General features: G+C 41.9%; 1 protein-coding gene across 2 annotated transcripts in view; it reads left to right on the top strand.

Moving 5' to 3' along the window:
• LOC102775836 (protein bicaudal D homolog 2-like) overlaps positions 1-21,261 on the top strand; it is a 41,018-nt gene that overhangs the window by 11,525 nt on the left and 8,232 nt on the right. For both annotated transcript variants that reach the window (XR_015717054.1, XM_087834457.1), the window contains exons 2-9: positions 4,746-4,958; positions 13,367-13,519; positions 14,351-14,565; positions 14,648-14,894; positions 16,642-16,899; positions 17,034-17,237; positions 17,359-17,907; positions 18,383-18,534. Coding sequence is in view for 1 of the 2 variants with exons in the window: in XM_087834457.1 (XP_087690583.1) it covers positions 4,746-4,958; positions 13,367-13,519; positions 14,351-14,565; positions 14,648-14,894; positions 16,642-16,899; positions 17,034-17,237; positions 17,359-17,907; positions 18,383-18,534 (1,991 nt within the window). In the remaining variant the exon portion in view is untranslated. The remainder of the gene's footprint in view (positions 1-4,745; positions 4,959-13,366; positions 13,520-14,350; positions 14,566-14,647; positions 14,895-16,641; positions 16,900-17,033; positions 17,238-17,358; positions 17,908-18,382; positions 18,535-21,261) is intronic.

The following is a 21,261-nucleotide window of genomic DNA, read 5'->3' as shown; positions in this document are numbered from 1 at the left end:
TAGCCCAACAGCTCTGTGCTATGCAGCAAATCAATGTGGCTCTGTGCCAGGCAACAGCAAATATCTCTGCCTCCCTCGTTTGCGTTTCTCTCACTGTTTTTTTTTTCCCCTCTCCCTCCTCCTGCTCCTTCTGCTTGGCACTTTTAATGCTTTGCATGCATATAACTGTTCAACATGAAAATGCCAACTACATATTCAAGAACCCCTGTTACATTATTGCTTATTTGGTTGTAGAAAATTGGTTTTTCCAACGTCCAAATTTACAGAGAGAGCTGATTTTCGGGGGAAGAACTGTCAGGATAGCAGGAAGGAGATTAACTCTTCCCACTACAAGAAAGCAGCGGAGAGTTAATCATAACCTCCATGGATTTTTGTCAAAAGATGAAAGTGAATTTGTCTTTTCATTTCCCTCCGACTCCCACTGAAGAGTAAAGTCTGAAGTAAATAATTAGCTACTCTGTCATTCATTATAGCATCTATCTCTGGCTTTGGTGTAATGTTCACTGATTAACAAAAATGTTCTCTGTAAATTTAGTGAATGCTTACAAATAAACAAAAGCATGCACTACCGCCTGACATGATTTGCATTGCTTTCAGTACCTTACTGTACATGCAGTTGCAGAAATAACACAGAGCTATTATGTCCCACACAAATAGGTGAAATGTAGAGTAGTGTATCGACCTGCTAGGTCACGCAAACAGTACGTGTTGCAGAGACACTTTGTTTCGTCAGTGGGTCTCTTGACTTTAACACAATGCTCCATCGCATGAACGGCTGAGAGCCGACAGCTAAATATAGAATCTCCACACACCTTGAAGCTATCTATCTTTTTCGAGTCTCTCGCTGTGCAGTGGCCTGTGAATGGAGATGGAGAGACACAGGAAGGTGGGGGGGGAGCATGCCTGTTTGTCGTTATAAACTGCAACTCCACGTGAGCTGTGATTCACGAGGCCAGAGAATCCATTTGGTGTATTTTTTTTTCTTCCTCTGCATTCGCTTGCAATGACAATGCTAACAGTGACTAGCCTTCAGTGTTGCTGAAACACTGCTTTGGTATCTAGGGTCAACTCCAGCACAGAATGAGTAACCAAACTGATCCAGATGACACAGTGTGATATTGTTTAATGTTTTCCACTGGCCCCCAAAGCCCCAAAATACAGCTAAAGAAACAAGAAGTCTCATTGTCTGGAGCTGCTTTGTTGTGCCTAATTGGGCACAATTTAGCAAGATTTTGAGATTGTTGATCAACGGCTAGAAAATACTATTGTTAAATGTTTTCTAACTACAGTTAGAGCAAAGGTTAAGTTGGATTTCTCATTCGGTTTACATGCAATTGGACAATGGAAGGTGTTTCATTGTGGCTGGAAAATAAAATGAGCTGTTTGAGTCTTCTTAGTTTTATCCCATCTCTATTTTGTCTGCCTTTCTTCCTGCAGTGGGCTTTGCTTTCCCAGAATGCAAGACCCCAGGAGGCTAAAGTGAAACCTTAACAATGAGATGTTTTGAGCAGGACCAGAGATACAAGTGTCAAACCCAAATCCGTCCTTGGTTTTCTAATTGGGTTTTGTTACTAAGTCTTCAAAAAGACTTCCTGCCCTTGCAAATCCATCCCTGTGCTTTGGAGCCTATTGTTCTTAATCTCCTTTCCAGAGGGTCTCCACTAACTGTATCTTTGTAGATCACGTTGTTCTTACTTGATGCCACAGAAACTCTTTTCTTCGCCAGTGGGAAGGGAACTGAAAATAGAATTTTAGATGTGTACTTCTGCTCCACAGGGCCTCTGAGACCGGCTGTATCGATCTGTTTGTTACCTGATGGAGACCCAAAGCCCATCTCCCTTGTGCTCTTAACTCACTGGATTAGAGAAGCCCATGCAGCGGGATTCTGGCTGAGAAAACCAGAATGAACTATGTAACCTATATTCTTCCTTTACCACATAAGGCGTTGAAGATTACTAAGTAGCTGTCATGTTCAGAAGCAAGTGTTTAGCGAATCCTGAGCAGAGATCAAAAAGCAGAGAGGTGTGATTGATCTTTGAGTCTTGATTTGTCTCAGCTTCTAATCAGTGTCACTAAAGGCTGCGTCCTTGGTCAGATTGTAGGACAAGGCAGTGATCTCACCATGTTCAAACATGTTTAAACAGCCTTTGTTAAACCTAAGACTTTCTTATCAGAGGACAATCTGCCATAGCAACATTTGTTTTGGAGAAAGATAAGTTTGCAGATGACTGTTTTAGTTTAACCCATAAATGCAAACATCTCAGAGAAACCAGTAATTTGATATAAGCTTTGTCTAAGACTAGAAACATGGCAGCTTGCTTCCTTCTTCAGTAGTCTGCCTTCTTCATGTGCCCACACATCTGTCTTTCATTAATCTTATGACTCGGGTTGTTAGATCCTGTTAGGGTGAGAGAAATGTAAGAGGAAGTAATCAGACAACACTGTCATCTGAGGGGGGAAAAAACCAAAAATCAGATGTGACTGGACTAATTTTGTTAGTTCCTCAATCACATGAAGCTTTATCATCAACAGTGATCATGCACTATGATGTACTTTATCTTTAAAAGCCAGCCTAGGGTATGACCAGCCCATAATGTATGCTGTCATCTGGGTTTTGTGGTGGGATAAATCTTTTGAATTATTGGCTCTTCCTTTATAATGTCAGCTGTAGTCATCTGTGAGGAAATCCAGTCCCCACAGCTCACTAATAAAGACCTGTCTTTGATTAGCTTTTAAGAGATTAATAATCCACATTCGCCTGTCCAGTGTTAATAAAACTGCAACATATGGCAAGCTAAAGATGAATTATAAACTGGGTGGGCAGCTCACTGTGAGATAATAGGCTTGGTCGTGTGCAGCCCCAATTTGCCCTCCTTTAAAGTAGCCTAAAGCCACGCTTGGGGAGCGGAGATTAAAGGCCTTGGGTCACTGGGTTTTTGACTAGGGGCTCTGCGTGTTTGAAGGGCAGGCCTCGTAGATTGGATTGATTGGAGTCTTATTCAATAAAACCTATGCATCAAGATTATAATGATGGGATTCTCCTGATTACTGATTGGGTTAATCCTGTCTTTTCTAATAACTTTCTAATAAAATACAGCCTCCTGCTGATTGATGATTTGATTTGGAGAAAGGAGGCAGATGGGCGAGTTATGCAGACACGTATTTAAGTGATACTTTTATCTAGAGCTGCAAATAAAAGGCGAACAATTATGAACACTGGTTCTATGTGGTCAAATCACAGTAGTATTTTTCTTGTTCTTACAGTGCATTTTCAGTTCAGAGCACTTCAAGGCTAAATGCAAATAGTCAGTCAATGTGTGGGTTATGTTTTTTCCCTACTAACTCATCTGTCTGAAGGACCAATGAGCTTACACTATGGCGACCGTAATTTGTCCCTGCACAGTTCACAGGAATTGCGACTCCTCCTACAATATCGGTGGGATTGTAGTGAAATGTCGGAAAAATTAGAATATTTACATTTGTTAGCAATGTTGCAACAGCAACATTTACATTTGTTAACAGAGATGCTGCTAAATGAAACACTGTCAATTCTTTCTTGCCAAGTTGTGCTTCAGTCATCATCTTTCCTGAAATGTAAGCTATGCTAGCTAAACTGCTAAAGCAATGATGTCATGCTCCACTGTAACCCATTAAACTAGTTTTTCAGTCACATATACCTCTTAAATCCTGGAAGTAGGTCAGTTTGACTAATACAAATTTCCTGATTTGCCTCTATCTAAAGGAATTACTAGGATTAATACGATACACAGTCACACAGAAAATCCTGCAGCAGCTAGTCACGTGCAGTATAGGCAGTCAGAGAGAGGAGAGAGTGCGCTGCAGCTGCAAACAAGGTCAGATTCAGTGCCTCAGGTGATTTCAGATTACCGCCTGCACTCGAGCTGTGAGGCAAGATGAGAATCAGAATGCCCATCCAGCGGGTACAGGATTGAAAATGAAATCTGTAATCATGAGGTGATTATTTTGAGAGGCAAAAGTGTAGCCTAACCTAGATTCTGCTGCAGTAAAGGTCGCCGTGTCACTATGTGTTTGTGGCTTCTGCCTTGGAGGTTATAGCAAATTAGGGTCAATATAGCACTTATATTAATGAAGCAGTCTGTTTCATATTGCACAAACTGCTATTCACAACCTTTAAATAGACTGCCTCTGATACAATGTAGAGGCTTTAGCTCATAAGTTCTCCATAGTTGTTTAATCTTCATAAGTTCATCCCTTTCATGCAGTCTGCAAAATCAAATAATATCTGTTGACCTTTCTTTACTCTGTTATGATCTCCTAAGGTATTAAGAGCATTAGAATACAGGATCTCGTGATTACCCAGACACTTGTGCATTTGCTCTACTTTTCCTGTTTGGTTTTTCCATCTGTGGAGTCACTGCAGAGTACATGCAGGCCAATATCCTGCAGCTAACAGAGGAGAGAGGGGGAGGAAATGGGGGGAAGACAGGATCACGCAGCCCAGATGGAGCCTGACTGATTATCTCTACAGAGCAACTGCAGTACTTTTGGGGAGGTTTTTGAGCCTCAGCTAAACCACAGTAGAAGAGATCATTGTCGCTCTGGAGAGGTTGAATCACAAATAAACTTGTGTCAGTCACAAACCTGATAGATGAAAATAAAAATGTCAAGTGATGCTTCATACACAAATCTCTAAATATTCTTAACAACCCCATGACACTATAGTTTCAAACCAGCAACTCTCTCCTCTTTCACTGTATCTCCAGGCCTTTGGACAAGCCTACTCCAACCACAGGAAGGTGGCGGCAGATGGAGAGAGCCGAGAAGAGTCTCTGATCCAGGAGTCGGCCTGTAAGGAAGCCTACTATGAGCAGAGAGTCCTGGAGCTGCAGAACGAGCTCCGGCAGACACGCAACATCCTCACCAACACCCAGTCTGAGAACGAACGCCTTAATGCCATCAGTCAAGATTTGAGAGAGGTAAAGGGAGAACCAAAATCCCCCCACTGTTCTGTTTCTATTTTCTAAATAATTTTGAAATTGGTTTGTTGTTTGATCAGATGTCCCTAATCGTCTCTTCAGCACTTCAGTATTGCAGTAACTTGCAGAAACAATATTGCTCTAACCTGCTTTTTAGAACAGCTATTTAGAACATTGAGGGTGTCTGTTGATCATTTATCACCTGATGCATTTTATCTTTCTGCAAAAGCTGCATAAAACAAACAGATATTCTTATTTATCCGTATCCTGGTATTATTTTTCTCCAGAGTAATCATTGTGCTTTTCATTTTTGCATTAGTTTCAGTTGGTTGTTGAGACTTGTGATGTACACCTACAATACCTTTATTTGATTGACATTGCTGTCCAATCCTCTGTTATGCAGGGTGTAATTGGAGAGTCTGCTTTTTGACATGCCAAGACAAGATTAAACGTTCTCTAATGACTAGAAACACCTTGCCTTTAAGCCTAATGTGTTGTCCTTTGCACCTAATGCAGTCCAGGGTGGAGTTGTTTTTTTAACAGGAAAATACTGAGACCATGGGAAATATGCTGTGTTACAAAAGGATTTTGAATAATTGAATAATTATTCTATTAATGCTTAATTTGTGTGAATCACTGCATGGGACTGCTGCCTTAACTCTGACATTAGTAACATCACTCGTTATAAAAACCCCACCTTAGACAAGCCCTTTTCTGATAACCAGAAGCACAAGGAAGTTGTTTCTCAAAACTGAGCACACCCTTTGCACATTCCTGCACTTTATCATACATATCATTATAGAAACCTTTGTATGTGTCCCAATTTGGGCAATGTCTCCCACTTTTACTGTTTCAATTTACATATACTCACTGCTAATTTGCCCTCATTAGAAGAGACAATTGCACAGCAGATAGTGTATGTAGTTCATGTTATTTGCCAATGGTCATGTATGTCCAATGTTGTGTGACTCAGTTGGTGAGGAGGAGGTTAAAATTACAAGAGTGGACTATATATTTAAATCATGCTGCGCTTTAGGGAAGGACTTTTGACACAAAGACGGGAGACATGAAAGTAAAAAACCAGTAACAGAGGCTGACAGGAAGGCAGAGGGAAGCTTTCACCATTCTAGCTCCCCGCTCCCTTGACGGGCAAATCAAGGCTGGAATACTAAAGAGGGAATCTTAAGTCACAAGTTGTTTGAAGAGTTTGGCTTCATGTCAAAGAAAGAAGCGGAGTAATGCTAATGCTAATTGCATGCTGATTTGAAAGGGGAATTTATTTGCACTCACAGCTCTAGGTTGGGTGCTTCACATGTCAGAGAGCACTTTCTGCACACTCTAATTTATTCGGAGTGCATTGGTTCCAAAAATACTTTTCATTTTGAAAGTTAAAAGATCAGTGTTAGCTCTATCGCTGGTTCTATCCCATTCACCCAAATGACACCTTAGGATAGGATTCAGGAGGTGGATTGATAGATGTATGAAAGATTAGTGTTGCTATATCCATACATATATCTCCACTCCAGCACTGTTCAACACTCAACAATAGACCTATATTCTGCAGTGTGATATTAAGGATGTCTGGTTTTGTTTCTGTCTGTTCTGATAGCTAATGGCACCTAATCTTGTTGTGTTTGTGCACAGCAGATTTAGCTGAGTCTGCTGTTTTGCAGGTCAAGTTGGTAATTGGGAGGGTGAAGGACTCCCCTCCTGAGTCCCAAGACTTTGGTAGACATCTGCTTGACACAGATGTCAGCAGTGTTTCTTCCTCAGATTAGTGAAAGACTTAAAAATGGCATGTCCCGCACAACGACTTAAGTTCCAGAAAGCTCTAAATTCCACTATAATTAGGTCAGCTGCTGCTCAGCTCTGCATCTACACTGGTATAATTTGAACGTTATCGAAGACAGATGTGCCCCACTAGAAATGTTTTTGTAACAGAGGAGGAGTTCCCCTTTATGAAACCTTGCTCCAGCTTCCATTCATTCATCAGTTTCCAGCTTAAACATAATTACTGATAACATGCTTCTTAAATCTTTAGTTGAATCTTTGAGAGAAAAGCAAATACAGCCTTTGCTGCATGTCGCATGTACAGCTGTAACTGGTGTTGCACTGGTGGTCTCCTTGGCCTTTCTGCAGGTGCCATTCCCTTTATAAACACTCTGTTGCATAGCAATGGGCCCCGGACAGTTCTAATTGGTTGGATAAAAGGGTCTAGAGTGTAAATCACACCATGTATGGGAGATAATGATGCCCTTCCAACTGTACGTTGGTGGGTGCTAGGAGTGTGTCTGGCAGGCAAATAGAGGCAGCCTGGGCACTGAGGCTGGCATTGTGAGTGGACTGACATGACTGAAAGAGGCCTTTGTCTCTTGGATTTCAAATTAGCCCCAAAGCGCAGGCTGGGAGAGGAGGAGGAGAGCCCTTGGAGATGATAAGAATGGTATGAGAGAAAGACAAGGGGGCCTAAAATCCGTTAGAGAACGAGAAACGCTTAATGGGACTAAATCCAAGGAAAATTGAGGACTGTCCTGCTTTTCCCAGACTGCATGGCTAATCAAATTGAGAAAGGAGTGTGACTGAATGACTCAATTTTTCTTTCGTTTTTTTCATGGAATGCAGCTGACAGTTGGGTTATAGGCCTTTGTATTTGTTTTAAAGTGAAGTTTATGTATTTTATTTTATTTTTTTAGTCCTGCAATTCTACAAGGTTCCTCTGAAAAGCTGTTTTATTTGGAGTGGAATTAAGATCACTTAAAGAATTACAAAATGCATGAGAATCACAATTTCAACTATAAGAAAAGCATCACAGTCCATGAATGTGGAAGCATCACTCATTATAAATGGATTTCAGTTCATTTATAGCCATTTTAGTTGCTGGTTTTCAGCCCGTTTACATGCCACACATTTAAGCCTACCAGGCACTCTCCCATGCCAAAGACTCAAATGTTAGCCCAAAGCACTGATAAGACACATTTCAGTGCTACACTGCAGTCTACAGGATTATATCCACACAAAGAGCCAGTACCATTGTGGGGAGGCGCACTCTAATAGGCATGACTTCATTAAATTCAATCTCGTGTCATGAGAGGAATGTGCCTCCGACGATGCCTCACAGAATGGGAACCTCCATTGCATGCCTTTCAGGAAATTATCAAGCAAAGATGAAGAAAAAAGGGTGAAAGTGTAATTCACTCTATCTCTATTCGCTCTTTAGTCTTGTAGAGTGTTTCCAGCACAGCATTATTGTGCTTTCAGTGATTGCTTATAGTACACAGTTTCTTTTGCATGAGTCAGGATGTTGTGTTGACACACTTGCTTGTGCTTTCACTTCAGGTCTATTGTTGTCCTTTGATATTTCACATGCTTGAACCATCTCTCTCTCACTCATGAGTTGGGTGTTGTGCTGTTTTATCTGTTACCATAATGTGGAAGCCATTCAAATGTTAAACATGACTGCTTTTTCCACTTCATTGGCACAGTAAATGACATTAAGCATCGGCCTACCTCCCACCCCTTAATTTAAGTGCTGTTTAACTATCTGGATTAAACACCTGTCCGAGTAGTGGGGGATTAAGAAAAGGGAGGTGTCTGCACTGATGAGATGAGATTGAATAGGTTGGAAGAGGGTAGAGGGTTATGCTCAGCCGGTTGAAGATCTCTGCTAAAACAAATAGAAAATAAAACACATGCTTTTCAGTGGTGCAATAGTAGAACAGAGCCTTTGATGCAGGATGTTACAGCTGTGCTGCAGTTTTACATTGATTATTGTAAGGTCAGAGTTGAGTGGTATAGCGATCCAAGAGGGGATGCTCTTTGTTCGCCATTATCATCTGACATGAGGTTAATGGAATAGGACTCAAAGAGGGCTCTGCGGTGTTGGTGTTGACTGCCCTAATTTTTCTTCTTACATTAATGCCAAGACAGATCGACTCTTGTCCTGCTGTACTGACAAGATAGGGAGGCTATATGCTAGGAAAAGGTTTAAAAAATGAGTTCTCAGAAAATAATCAGTAGTAGAAGAGGTGTGAAAACACCAAAGACAGAAGCCAGATTGACCTTGATCTTTTTACACAAGCCATGGTTACTACTGCTGTCACAAGTGATCTACATCCTAGTCAAACCCTCCAGATATTATGTGGGTTAATTAGAGAAACAACATTATCACTTTAGCTAGCTGCTTCTCTTCTAGACTCAGGCTTTCTTAGGGAGCATCTGATGCATCTGGGTACTTTCACATTTGACAATGAAATGGCAGATAAATTTGCCTGAATCTTTTTGTCAAGTTATGACATAAAGCTTTGAACATGCATTCTTCATTTAAGCTTTAATTCCAAGCACCAATCAGGTTTTTCATGGTAGATTAAAGGATGTTAATAAATCAACAACAAACCCATTGGCCTACACATTCACTTAAACTAATGGGTGTAAACACATTTGTTCACTCTTCTGCACTCTCATCCATATGACCTCAAAAACACTAATTCACTGTACACCCTGTGGCCATTTCCACAGTGTCACATTGTGCTAAGTACCACCAGCCATTCATTCCCCAGGTTCCATTCACATTTTAGCTTTTCACAGACTGAGTGAAAAGTGTGACCTTGGCTGTGTTTTTGCTCCCTAGTGGAGTCTGGGTAAGATGAAGAGAATGATAATTGGTTGCAGCAGGAAGGAGGATAAAAGCAGTTTTACTTTCACCCACATTCTTGGTGTCGACAGCAGTAGGATGCCCTTAGGCTTTATTTTTCCTTTGCTGTGTTTGAAGTTATACTGGGGGGGTTGAGTTCATCTGTGATTTATTCTTCGTCTCTTCTTAAGAGATGGCTTTGGCTGCAAGTTTAGTTAGACTAAACATGAGCTGACATGACCTTGAGTTACTTTAGAGACTGCAGGGCATTTAAAGTTTTTATTGTGTTCTTTTTAGAATCACTGAACTTGTCCAATCTTGGTTTTATCTGATAGAAAGATATGATAGGGCTAAAGTTTATCACACTGCCTCTTACAGCATTCTGGGTGAGGGTTAGAAAATGAAAGCAGCAGTTTTAGTGCAAAATGCAGATCAGTGGTGTCAGAAAAAGAAGCTGAGAAAGGGGGTAAAAAAAATAAAATATTATTAAGCTGATGTGCACTTTGCTTCAGGTCATCTGGGAGCTTCTCTGCACTTTGTGTATGTTTGTGGGGGAAAAATTGAATATGTGCAAAGTGAGGATATAGAGTGAAATTGAGGTCAGTGGAGTGAGTGTGTTAAGAGAAGGAGCAGAAAGAGGATAAAAAAATATATTCATAGCAGGCCTGTCTGTGCTGTAATATAAATAATACAGCTCTGTGACATCTGGGAGTCTAGGCAACGCTTTCAGGGAAGCAAACCCCGGGTAAGAGACTAGTAAAAATGGATTTTGTTTTTCAGAAATGCAAGCTGGATTCTCTGGTGTTATTAAGAACACAGCAGGGCCTTTAACAAAGCATTAAAACATTCCTAATCTACACTTGTGTTAATCCGGAAACTTTGCGTCTGTGGCTTACCGGCTGATGGAACCATTTCTCATATAAATAGAGGTTAGAGTGGCTCAAACACATTTGGAAATTGCTCCGAGCTCTGGGAGATTTAAGTGGGCTCAGCCTTTCTATGCTGTCAAAAGCAGTTTACTGGTGACAAGAAAGCTCGAGATTTGAAATGGAGAGTTTAGACTGTCTAGCTGGAAGATGCTCTATGTCTCTCTATGTCTCTCTCTCTCGCTCCTGACGGTATGACCTTGAATGTTCACAACTCTGCTGTGTGTAGTCTGTGCACATGCACACACTACCCCATCTCTGTTTTAAATATCTAATATATTGTGCCTTTGCTATAATTATGCAGCTTGGCTGAACGACCTGGTGTTTTTGCTGCCACCCACTTTGCATAAAGTGGCACATTTGTCTGTGCGTGTGTGTGGTACGCAGCTGTTGTTTAAGGCAGCTGTCCAGACATCACCTGTAGTGACAACAGTTACAAACCACACTTAAGCCCGTGATCACGGCGCCTTGTCACCGCTCTCCTTTGGCGGCACCACAAATTGCCTTCACAATGTCGCACCTCACAGCCACACACACCCACATTATTGTGAATTATCAAAAACATCCCCCAGGGAGCCTCATTTCTCTCTCCCAGTTAAATGTTATTTGTTCTTTGTAGCAGGAACACATGTGGCCACCACAGCCTTTACTTACATTTTCTGTCACACAGCCAGGCTGTTGCCCTGTTCTCAGTCTTTGGGGGGCTCAGTGTAGCAGAGGATGTAGAAGCAAGGTGAAAGGTTAAGACCCTGCCATGCATTTAAATCAGAATGGAGTGGGATCTTAATCAGGTTCAGCGGCAGCTTGTATTCATTTGGACCAAACAGCACTGACCCTCCAGCTGAGGCACATAACCCTGACAAGAAAGTGACCTGAAAGCCAGCTGACACAGCTCGTCTAAGCCTTAATGAAACATTTGAATCTTTTAATCTAATATTATTTTGAATTTCTCCAAAGCTCTTTTTTATATTTTTGCTTTAATTTAGCTCTCGTTCAGAAGTCAGAACCACTCTGCAGAAGCTTAGTGGTAGGACAGAGCTCATGCATTATTTAGCAATGCACTGACATCAGGGCTTTTGCACAGCAAACACCCACACTCATTAGACATGCCCAAAACCCTGATGAATTTTAATGCACCTTCAAACGTCAGCTTTAGCCCAGGTCTGCAAAAAGTGATTAATTATTACAGAGAGAGAGGACAGGGTGTGTGTACTCGTCATCATTGGGGATTTAGCAACTTATTTGTTATTTTTTTAGTAAGCAACTAAATTCTATTTCCAAAAAGAATCACAAGAAATAGTCTCCTGAGACATAATATTGAGATGTTTTTTTGTTTGTTTGTTTTAGAAGGAGGAATTATTGTTTACTTTTAAAACAGTTTCATTATGTTATAAAGATATTGTACTCCGTTATGAGCGATGTGTTACTCCTGTAGGTCATTTCTCTCTGAAGGTTTCTGTACATATTAGACTAAAAGGTGTTATTACCTCACTCTGCTTCCATTACAAATCTCACTGATGTGAATTCAGTTTTGACATGATGCCGATATGAGAAAGTCTGCAAATAGAAAACCTGTCAGGAGTGACTCCTTTTATCCTGAAAGGATCTGAGAGCAAGGATTGTGATTTGGACACATGGCGACTGCATGAGAGGAAGGGGCCACCTGGCTAGGGATTGGGAGGCTAATTGTCCCTCTGGTGTTAGCTTATTGCTGCCAAGGGAAGGACACACATTACATATATACCAGCACGCAAACACACATGCAAATCCAAAACGTAGAGGCTGCTATTCTTGTCTTTCTGAGAAACAAATGTAAATATACGCAGATTCTTCTCCTGTTCAGGTGTGTGAGGATTGAACCTTTGTCTCCCAGTACTTGCATACATGCTCACTTAGTTGAAAAGTCACAGCGCCCAACAGCTGTTAGCGAGTGTCCACTTACTTCATCTGAGAACTGTGATGTTTATCACCTAAGTCCAGGTTACTCGTGCTTTGGAATGAATCAGCAGCAATAACAAAAAAGCATTAGACAAGCTAGTAAGGACATGGGTGGCTCAGCAGGGCTGACCGGATCCTTATGGCTTTTAGTTTGTTGGCGTCTTCAAGTGGGGGAAGGACATGCCGTTTACCTCTCTAACCCTTTATATAATTAATGGTGCCTTTTCTACACAGAAAGAGGGCTCAAACTGCATTTGGAAAACCTCATGCTATCATGCAATAATTGCTAAGCAATCACACTATTGACATAAGGACTCTTTGCATGTTTATTCTTTTTTCTTTTGTACCAGCATTTTGCTTTACTGGGACACAACTTAGCATATATCAGTATATCAGACAATTTTCCAATGAAATGTAGATAATTACTGCCATTTCTTGTTCTGGAAATGGTCCTTGTGTACTTCCGTACAGGGAATCAACCCTAATGAGACTCCTCTTTAGAAAATTAGACCACTACAGAGCTTTCTATCCACTGAAAGGCTGTCACCAGGAGAGATAAGTAGGCTTCAGTCTCTTTGGTGCCATCAGAACTGGCAGGCAAGCACACTTGTGGCCCGCTGCCCAGATAGACACCTGGCACCTCCCTCTCGAACACAAAGACACACACACACACACACACACACACACACACACACACACACACACACACACACACACACACACACACACACACACTTAGTTTGACCAGATGGGCGCTCTTAAAGTGTTAAAGAGCCCACGTGACACAAAAGGTTAAACTAAAGCAACAATATCCAGTCACTTGGCATCTCTCACACTTGGCCCAAGAAGATTGAAATAGTGGTCATTGACAGCTCTTCTTCTTCTCTCTCTGCCTATCTCCTCTGGCTTTACAGAGCAGCCAGATGGTGGAGCTCCAGAGGAATCAGCTGCGCGATGACATCAAGGAGTACAAGTTCAGGGAGTCTCGTCTGCTGCAGGATTACACCGAACTGGAGGAAGAGAACATCTCACTGCAGAAGCAGGTCTCCATGCTCAAGCAAAGTCAGGTGAGAAGAGAGCAACACTGCAGCTGTTCATGTCACAAGTCTGAATCATTTAAATTGTGTTACAGGAGGAATTATATTAGCAAAATGAAAAAGGATGGGTATGAAAGCAAAAATAAACTAAATGTGCCTTCACTGTTATCATGAAGCTCACTCTTTGGTATATGTAAATGAACTAAAAATATTTTTCCATTATATTGCAGATACTTTAAAAGATCACTGGTGACTTCAGGCATACCACCTACTTTGTCAACATACATTAACTGTATGCTGGATTTTAGTAGCCCTCTTACATACAAGCTCAAAAACTTTGCGCTTTAACATTCAGATTTAAGTGTGATATTAAAATCATCCTCAGCTTCTTGTTTTCCCATAATGTCTTGCTGTGGGAGCATTTGAAAGAGTCAGCAGCTATATCAGAGAGTCTATCATGGCACAAAACACTTCCTGGGTTTATTCAAATGCCATGAAAGCTAAAAAAAAAAAAAAATCCTCTTTTTACATAAAGCGCAGCTATATTTACAGCATGGATATTTCCACTTGATGATGCTGTTTATGCCTGAGCTCTTGATCGTCTTCTTAACCCCTTGGATAGTGTTATATATTCATTAGACATGGCATGAATTATACAGATATTACTGCTGTTTAGGGAATGGAAAGGATTCCCAAATCAAATTCCCTTTAAAATCTAAATTAAAAGGAAAATCAGATGGATGTGTTCTTACCTAACATTATCTTGAGCAATTTTACAGCTTAGTGGCTCATTTTAATTGGAGCTGCTAATATGCATTCTGTGATTCTGAAACTCATGATAGTGGTTTCCTGTCCTCCCAGGTGGAGTTTGAGGGTTTGAAGCATGAGATCCGTCGCCTAGAGGAGGACACTCAGTTCCTTAACAGCCAGCTGGAGGATGCCATCCGTCTGAAGGAGATCGCTGAACGTCAACTGAGTGAGGCTCTGGAGACCATCAAGACGGAGCGTGAGCTGAAGGCGTCCCTGCGGAAAGAGCTTTCCCACTACATGAACATTGGTGACACTCTGTACAACAGGTAAATGGAACAGAAACCAGGTTCTCATACACTTCACAAGAGAAGCTCTTAATAACATACAGTTTTCACATTGTTTCTTCAGTCCTCTCAGCATTTCTCTGGATGGTCTAAAGTTCAGCGACGATGCTGCAACTGAACCTAACAACGACGAGGCTCTCCACGGATATGAGAATGGCTTCATCAAACTGGCCAATGCCATCACTGACGACAACCGGATCTCCATGCCTAATAAGGAAGAGCTTTTTCGTCCTGTGCCCAGCCTTGTTGATGACCTGCTCAGCGAACTTAACATCTCAGAGATCCAGAAGCTCAAACAGCAGCTGATGCAGGTTTGTGTTTCTGCATGAGAGCTTGTGTTTTCTGTTCACAATACAATATACGGTGGTCTGTTTTCATAGCAATGCTTTCTCAGCTTATTTCTCTTATTGGGTGTGAATCATTTTTATGCAGTTACGCACTGAATTAATACCAGGAAAGGCTAGAACGAAAGACATGCAATTCCTGTTTAGTGGCTCATGTAAGTGTTTTTTTAGACTTTGAACTATGACTGTTCAGTTGCCAGTTTATTAGCATCACTTAGATCAAAGTAATCTGATAGTTCAGCAATACTGGAAGTTATAATGTTCAACTTTTGAAATTTAGTTTGATTTTTTTTTTTTGTATTGTTTTTTGTTTTGTTTTGTTTTTACAAATAATCCTATTTTGTTCACTCTATTTATGTTTGTTGGCAAAATAGCAAAAGTTGAATATGTCTGTATAAAATGCAATTAATTCCCAAACATCTTTAAAATGGTTTTACATTTTTACAAGGTTTAAATTGTCACATTTACACTCGAGTTTATTGGAGGGCTGCGGGGATGGACTCCTTCAGTGTTAACTGGGTGTAGCTGACCTGAAATCTCAGTGTATATTTGGTTGAACGGAAGGTGTATCTTACAGTGGAGCGTTGTATCGTGCCCCAGTCGGCTGCAGGGATCTAAATCTCCTTACAGCAAAGTTAATCCAGGGAGATGCGCACACATATCCTGCTCCGTGTGACCCCAAGGCGGCGGGTGGTGGCACCGGAGGACCTGCCATCTGCTTGATCATCACTCCATGAGTCCAAGGCCACAACTGATTGGGCACCATGGTTACCAGAAAATACTAGTAACCTGTGGATAGTGGATAGATTTGATGCCTAAGGCCTAAGTCTTTTTTTTTTTCTCCCTTCATCAAACATAAATATGGTTGCTGGATTAATGTGGGAACTTGAAACCACCACAGTGCTGTTTATTGTAATGGACAGACTGTCAGACTGTGACAAAATCCCATGTTTGATTTGACCCAACAGTATATTATTCAGCCAACTAAAACCTTCTGACACATCACTCCACAGATTCCTGGCAGCAATCAGAGCAGAGGAAACAAAAAACATTCGTTCTCATTTAGTCAGACTCTGCTGCTCTTGTGTCTCAACTCATACTATTCTTATTTCTTTAGAGATAAATCCCAAACGTCCACTCATTGGAAGTTAACTTATTAGTCCTTGGCAATTCAGCATTTACGACAGATTCTGCAGGATAAGGATGGCCACTGCTATGCTGACTGCCCATAAACACTATTTCAAGCATTGGTGTCTCATAAAAGTTTTTAATGTGACGACTGATGTAAATAAAGGAGTGTTCTTGAGCACAACAAGCCACTCTGGTTAAGCATGCAGTCACTTTTAGAAATGAATCTTCACGAGCTATTGTGAAATAATAAATTATGTATGCAGATGAGCATGATACTTTAATATTATTTACAGAGCAGATTCCGAAATAGCTCAGTGCTTGCAAAAGCACAACTTTGTGTGCGTCTTTGTAAGATGACACGCCCAGGCTGTCTGCCAGCACTGAGCTGAACTGAGTCCAGCAGACTGTCAAGGTCATCCTGATTCTGATGTCAGACCTAGTGAGCGATATTCCTCTCATACATACATGATAGACAATCCAGATATATAACATGATTTAAAGACGAGTCCTTCATCAGATTAGCAAGTGCATGTGTTACAGGGCGAGGTCCTTTTGCTAATTGTGTCTCTGCATTTCTACTCAGATGGAGCGTGAGAAGGTCAACCTGATGTCCACTCTGCAGGACTCCCAGAAACAGCTAGAGCAGGCGAACGGTGCTCTGTCAGAGCATCAGGAGAAGGTCAACCGCCTCACAGAGAACCTCAATGCCATCCGCAAGCTCCAAGCCAGCAAGGAGCGCCAGTCTGCTTTGGATAATGAGAAAGAACGTGATAGCCACGAAGATGTAGACTATTATGAGGTTGACATCAACGGACCTGAGATCCTGGAGTGCAAGTACAAGGTAAATGGCATGTGGTCGTATTAGGCAGCGCAAAATGTCAAATTAAATTTGAAACCTGCAGGAAAACTAAATAGGGTCAAGTCCGAAAAATGTCGTGCATTTGGGTTTCATTTACACTCGCATTGCTTCTCTAGGTTGCGGTGTCAGAGGCAGGAGAGCTGAAGGAGGAACTGAAGACCCTGAAAGCAGAATACCAGGCTTGTCAGTCACGTTACGAAGAGGAGCGCACTCGTCTGGCAACCGATGTGACAACACTCAAAGAGAACCTGACAACTCTGGAGAAGACCAGCCATGCAGAGAGAGAAGAGAAAGCCAAGCTTGAGAAAGAGCTGCGCAAGGTGAGGTGTTTCTCTAGACATGTTTATTTGGATGTTTTTATATATGTCTTATTTTAAAAAAGCTTTTTAATTTTTTGTAGTGAAATAATGCGTTTATTGTTTTTTTTTGGTGTGTTCTCAGTTGAGCGACGTGGCAGGCGAGTCTCAGGGTAGTCTGAGTGTGGCACAGGATGAGCTGGTCACCTTCAGTGAAGAACTGGCCACCCTCTACAACCATGTCTGCATGTGCAACAACGAAACCCCCAACCGCGTTATGCTCGACTTCTACAAAGAGGGTAAGGGTGGTCGGAGCAGCCCGGAAGGCCGCGGCCGCCGCTCTCCCATCCTGCTCACCAAGGGCCTCTTCCCTGAGCCCAGTAAGACCGACCTGAGCGATGGAGCACCTTCCCCGATCTCCTCCCTGCCTTCTCCTGTGTCTGACCACCGACGCGAGCCCATGAACATCTACAATCTGGTTGCCATCATCAGAGACCAGATTAAGCACCTGCAGCTGGCAGTGGACCGCACCACCGAGCTGTCACGCCAGAGGGTTGCTTCTCTGGAGCTGGGCACTGTGGCCGACAAGGACAAGGAAGCCTGCATGGAGGAGATCCTCAAACTGAAATCCCTGCTCAGCACCAAGCGGGAACAGATTGCCACCCTGCGCACTGTCCTCAAGGCCAACAAGCAGGTAGGTTGATCTGTTTGAGTGTCTGTAAACAAAGTACTCTCAATACAAACATGTGTTATTGTCCACAAAAGTTAGAAATAGAGGTAGGGGGAATTATTTTGGGTGTGTTCAGCTGCTGAAGCAAATTCTTTGCAGTCTAGATCTATAACAAACACTGGTTGAGAGAGCAGCTGTATGGTGACAGCTGCCTCGAGTATTTGTGTGGTTAGATTCAGAGAACAGCTATACAAAGCAAAAAGAACCATAACCCAGAGGCGGAGTGTGTATGCAGTTGTTTGGTAGCCATTTGAAGTATGCATGTGGCTACACAGTGGGCATTAGAACACAGATGTGAAAATAACTCATAAACCGCACAGCAGGGTTTTTAAAATGAACATTAGCAGCTGAAATCATGCGCCATAATAAAAGAATTAGGAAGCATACCCCAACTTCTTCCAGGTGCTTTGACCCTTTTGTTCTTTCTGCCAACTCACAGACAGCTGAAGTGGCTCTGGCCAACCTGAAGAGCAAGTATGAGAATGAAAAGGCAATGGTGACCGAGACCATGATGAAACTGAGGAATGAGCTCAAAGCTTTGAAAGAGGACGCTGCCACCTTTTCCTCTCTCCGGGCTATGTTTGCCACACGGTAAGAATCGTGCCAGCACCTGCGTGACGGTCAAGAAAATATGTTTTATCTACATCCTGCCATCAAAGGCACAAAAGTCTTTATCTGACATAACATTGTAACCTGGTAAATTCTTTACTTATTTGATATCTCCAGAGGAGGTTGTGACAGTAGCAAGTCGTGGCATGAATTCCATACTGTGCTGCTATGCTACAGCAGTAACACAGACACGTGTCATTCTTATTAATGCTGCACATGCACAACACAACACAAAGGTCATACACAATATAACCAGGTAGCATGAAGATAAGATTATGGTCGTAACGTAATCCATGTTTACCATATGTTGGCTTTATTTTTAATATTGAAACATGACATATTTAAGTACACTATTGTGTTGTTCATTCATAGCCAGAAATCCCTTCTATTTGTACAGATTCAGACTATAAATAACAGAAGGTGCCTAATGTGGATAACCATTGTTTTTGACCGGTGACTTGGTGTGTGTATGTCTGTCAGATGGGCCAACACGCATGTTAATCTTTTCTGATTCCAAAGAGAAGCCGGTCAAAGGTTCTGCGCATAATCCCACCTCAGATTGGGATGGATTACACATTCACCCCTCAACACGTAGTACACTAAGGACTCATGAGCTGCTTGCTTGTTTACTTTTGGGTGTGCATATGTGCATGTGTGAACAATATTTTTGTGCTTTGATGTGCTTTTTTGAGAGCTAATTTCATCTAAAACAATGATGCCCGCTCTTCCTGTAAATATTAGCTATATTCCAGAAAGCACTGCAGAGATGCTGAGACAGTCTGTCCTTCATTTAAAGCTGTATTACATTCCACAGAAAAGTTCAAGCTGTGCAGAAGGGAAAGAGAAGGGTAGGGAGAGGTGAGTTTTTACAATGAAGAGTATAATTGCTGCAGGGAGTGTGTGTGGGCAGCTCAGCACCCTTCGTCTTACCCATGCAGAAATTCAATACAGATCGCTGAAGTGCACTAGCTGAAGTAATTCCATATACCTGCAGTGTCCAATCAATTAGTAACAGTTTTAAAACTCATCCGGCTGCAAATATAGGCGTGTTGCCACAGGCTTTTTTGTATTTACTGCAGAACTAAATTTCTGCAGGATGCTGAAGTATTATAACTAAAAAGCAACCTTGGCTGATAGGGAACCAGTTCTTGCACCGACTACCTGTTTTTGGCTTCTTCTCTAGTTTTTTTTTTACCCTGAAGGGCCCTATAGTTGTGTCATGTGTCAGAGGAGAGCAGCTGAAGTGTAAGATCATATTTGCATGTTTTTCTCTTTGAGTTTCTTTTGCCGGAGAGGGTTAAGATGTTTTTGAGCACATCACAGCTTCCTGTTTACTTCCTGTTTCAGTCCATGTGTTTTTATTCCTCCATATGCCCAGAGCAGCTCCACCGACTATGTTGTTGAGCTTTGAGCTCCAGCACCACACCACTATGTATGATTTACATTCACTGTTTATGGGACTCATGTATTGGTATGTAAATTGTGTCTTATATGACACAGTTGGGTCAGGGGACTCTTTTGAGAGGCAGGGGGACTCGCCCGAAAGAAGTTTCCCACACTCCCCCCCTCTTTGTATCCCCTGTTCCCCCTCCATCCTTCCTCACAGCCAAACACCCGCTTCTCTTGTCATGTGGAAAAGAAAGAGAGGAAGGACCAGGCCTTCAGTTAAAGCCCACTACAGGAGTCTAGTTTGATAGTTTTTTTTTCTTTCACTTTTCCAGATAATCACTGCTCACACAAAGTCTGTAAAGGAGGATTTCTGAGATGTGTACTCGTGGATTCAAATGATGTATAGTCTTTGACAAAGGGGAAGAGAGATGAAGTGGAAGGGAAAGAATGTGTGGGGCTTTTTATGGTCTTATTGTTCAGGGAATTGGCACATAATATACTCACAGGACTAAAAGACACACCAGACTTATTATTAACATTTTTGTTTTTAAAACCAATTTAACAAAACAATATTTGGGGACCGTGGCTCAGGGAGTTGGGAAGCGTATCTGTAACCGGAAGGTCGCCGGTTCGATCCCTGGGCTCTCTGTCCTGGTCGTTGTGTCCTTGGGCAAGACACTTTACCCTACCGCCTACTGGTGTTGGCCAGAGGGGCCGATGGCGCGATATGGCAGCCTCGCTTCTGTCAGTCTGCTCCAGGGCAGCTGTGGCTACAACCGTAGCTTGCTTCCACCAGTGTGTGGATGTGAGAGTGAATGAATAGTGGAATTGTAAAGCACTTTGGGTGCCTTGAAAAGCGCTATATAAATCCAATCCATTATTATTATTATTATTATTTGTGTTAACAGAAATAGCAAATAGGATGGAGTAATTCTATTTAGTTTATTTCACGAAAGCAACACAGGAATGTTTATCACGCGTGTATATGGGCTTCACTGTCCCCTCCTGTATGTGTGCCTCTGTGGCTGCAGTATCTGGTGTCATGTTAACAGTAAGCTCCTGCCTCCGACATTCCTAAGACAAGCCTCGACATGCTCGTGCCTTCTGCTCTCGCTGATTAACTGTCCGAACATTTACGCAAATCACGTTTTCTTGTAAAATGTACACCTTCAGTTATCTGGCTATTCTGGTGTTGGTTCTATGTTAGTTGTTTTCCCTTTTTAGCTTTCTTTGTTTTGGTAAAGAAGTACCTCCTCGTGTGTGTGTGTGTGTGTCTGTGTGTGTGAGAGATATCCATACCACCATGACCAGTCAAGCTCT

This window comes from Neolamprologus brichardi, chromosome 20, assembly GCF_056152115.1.
Source record: "Neolamprologus brichardi isolate AB-2024 chromosome 20, ASM5615211v1, whole genome shotgun sequence".
NCBI classification, from domain to species: Eukaryota; Metazoa; Chordata; class Actinopteri; order Cichliformes; family Cichlidae; genus Neolamprologus; species Neolamprologus brichardi.
This window is presented reverse-complemented; position numbering and strand designations above follow the sequence as displayed.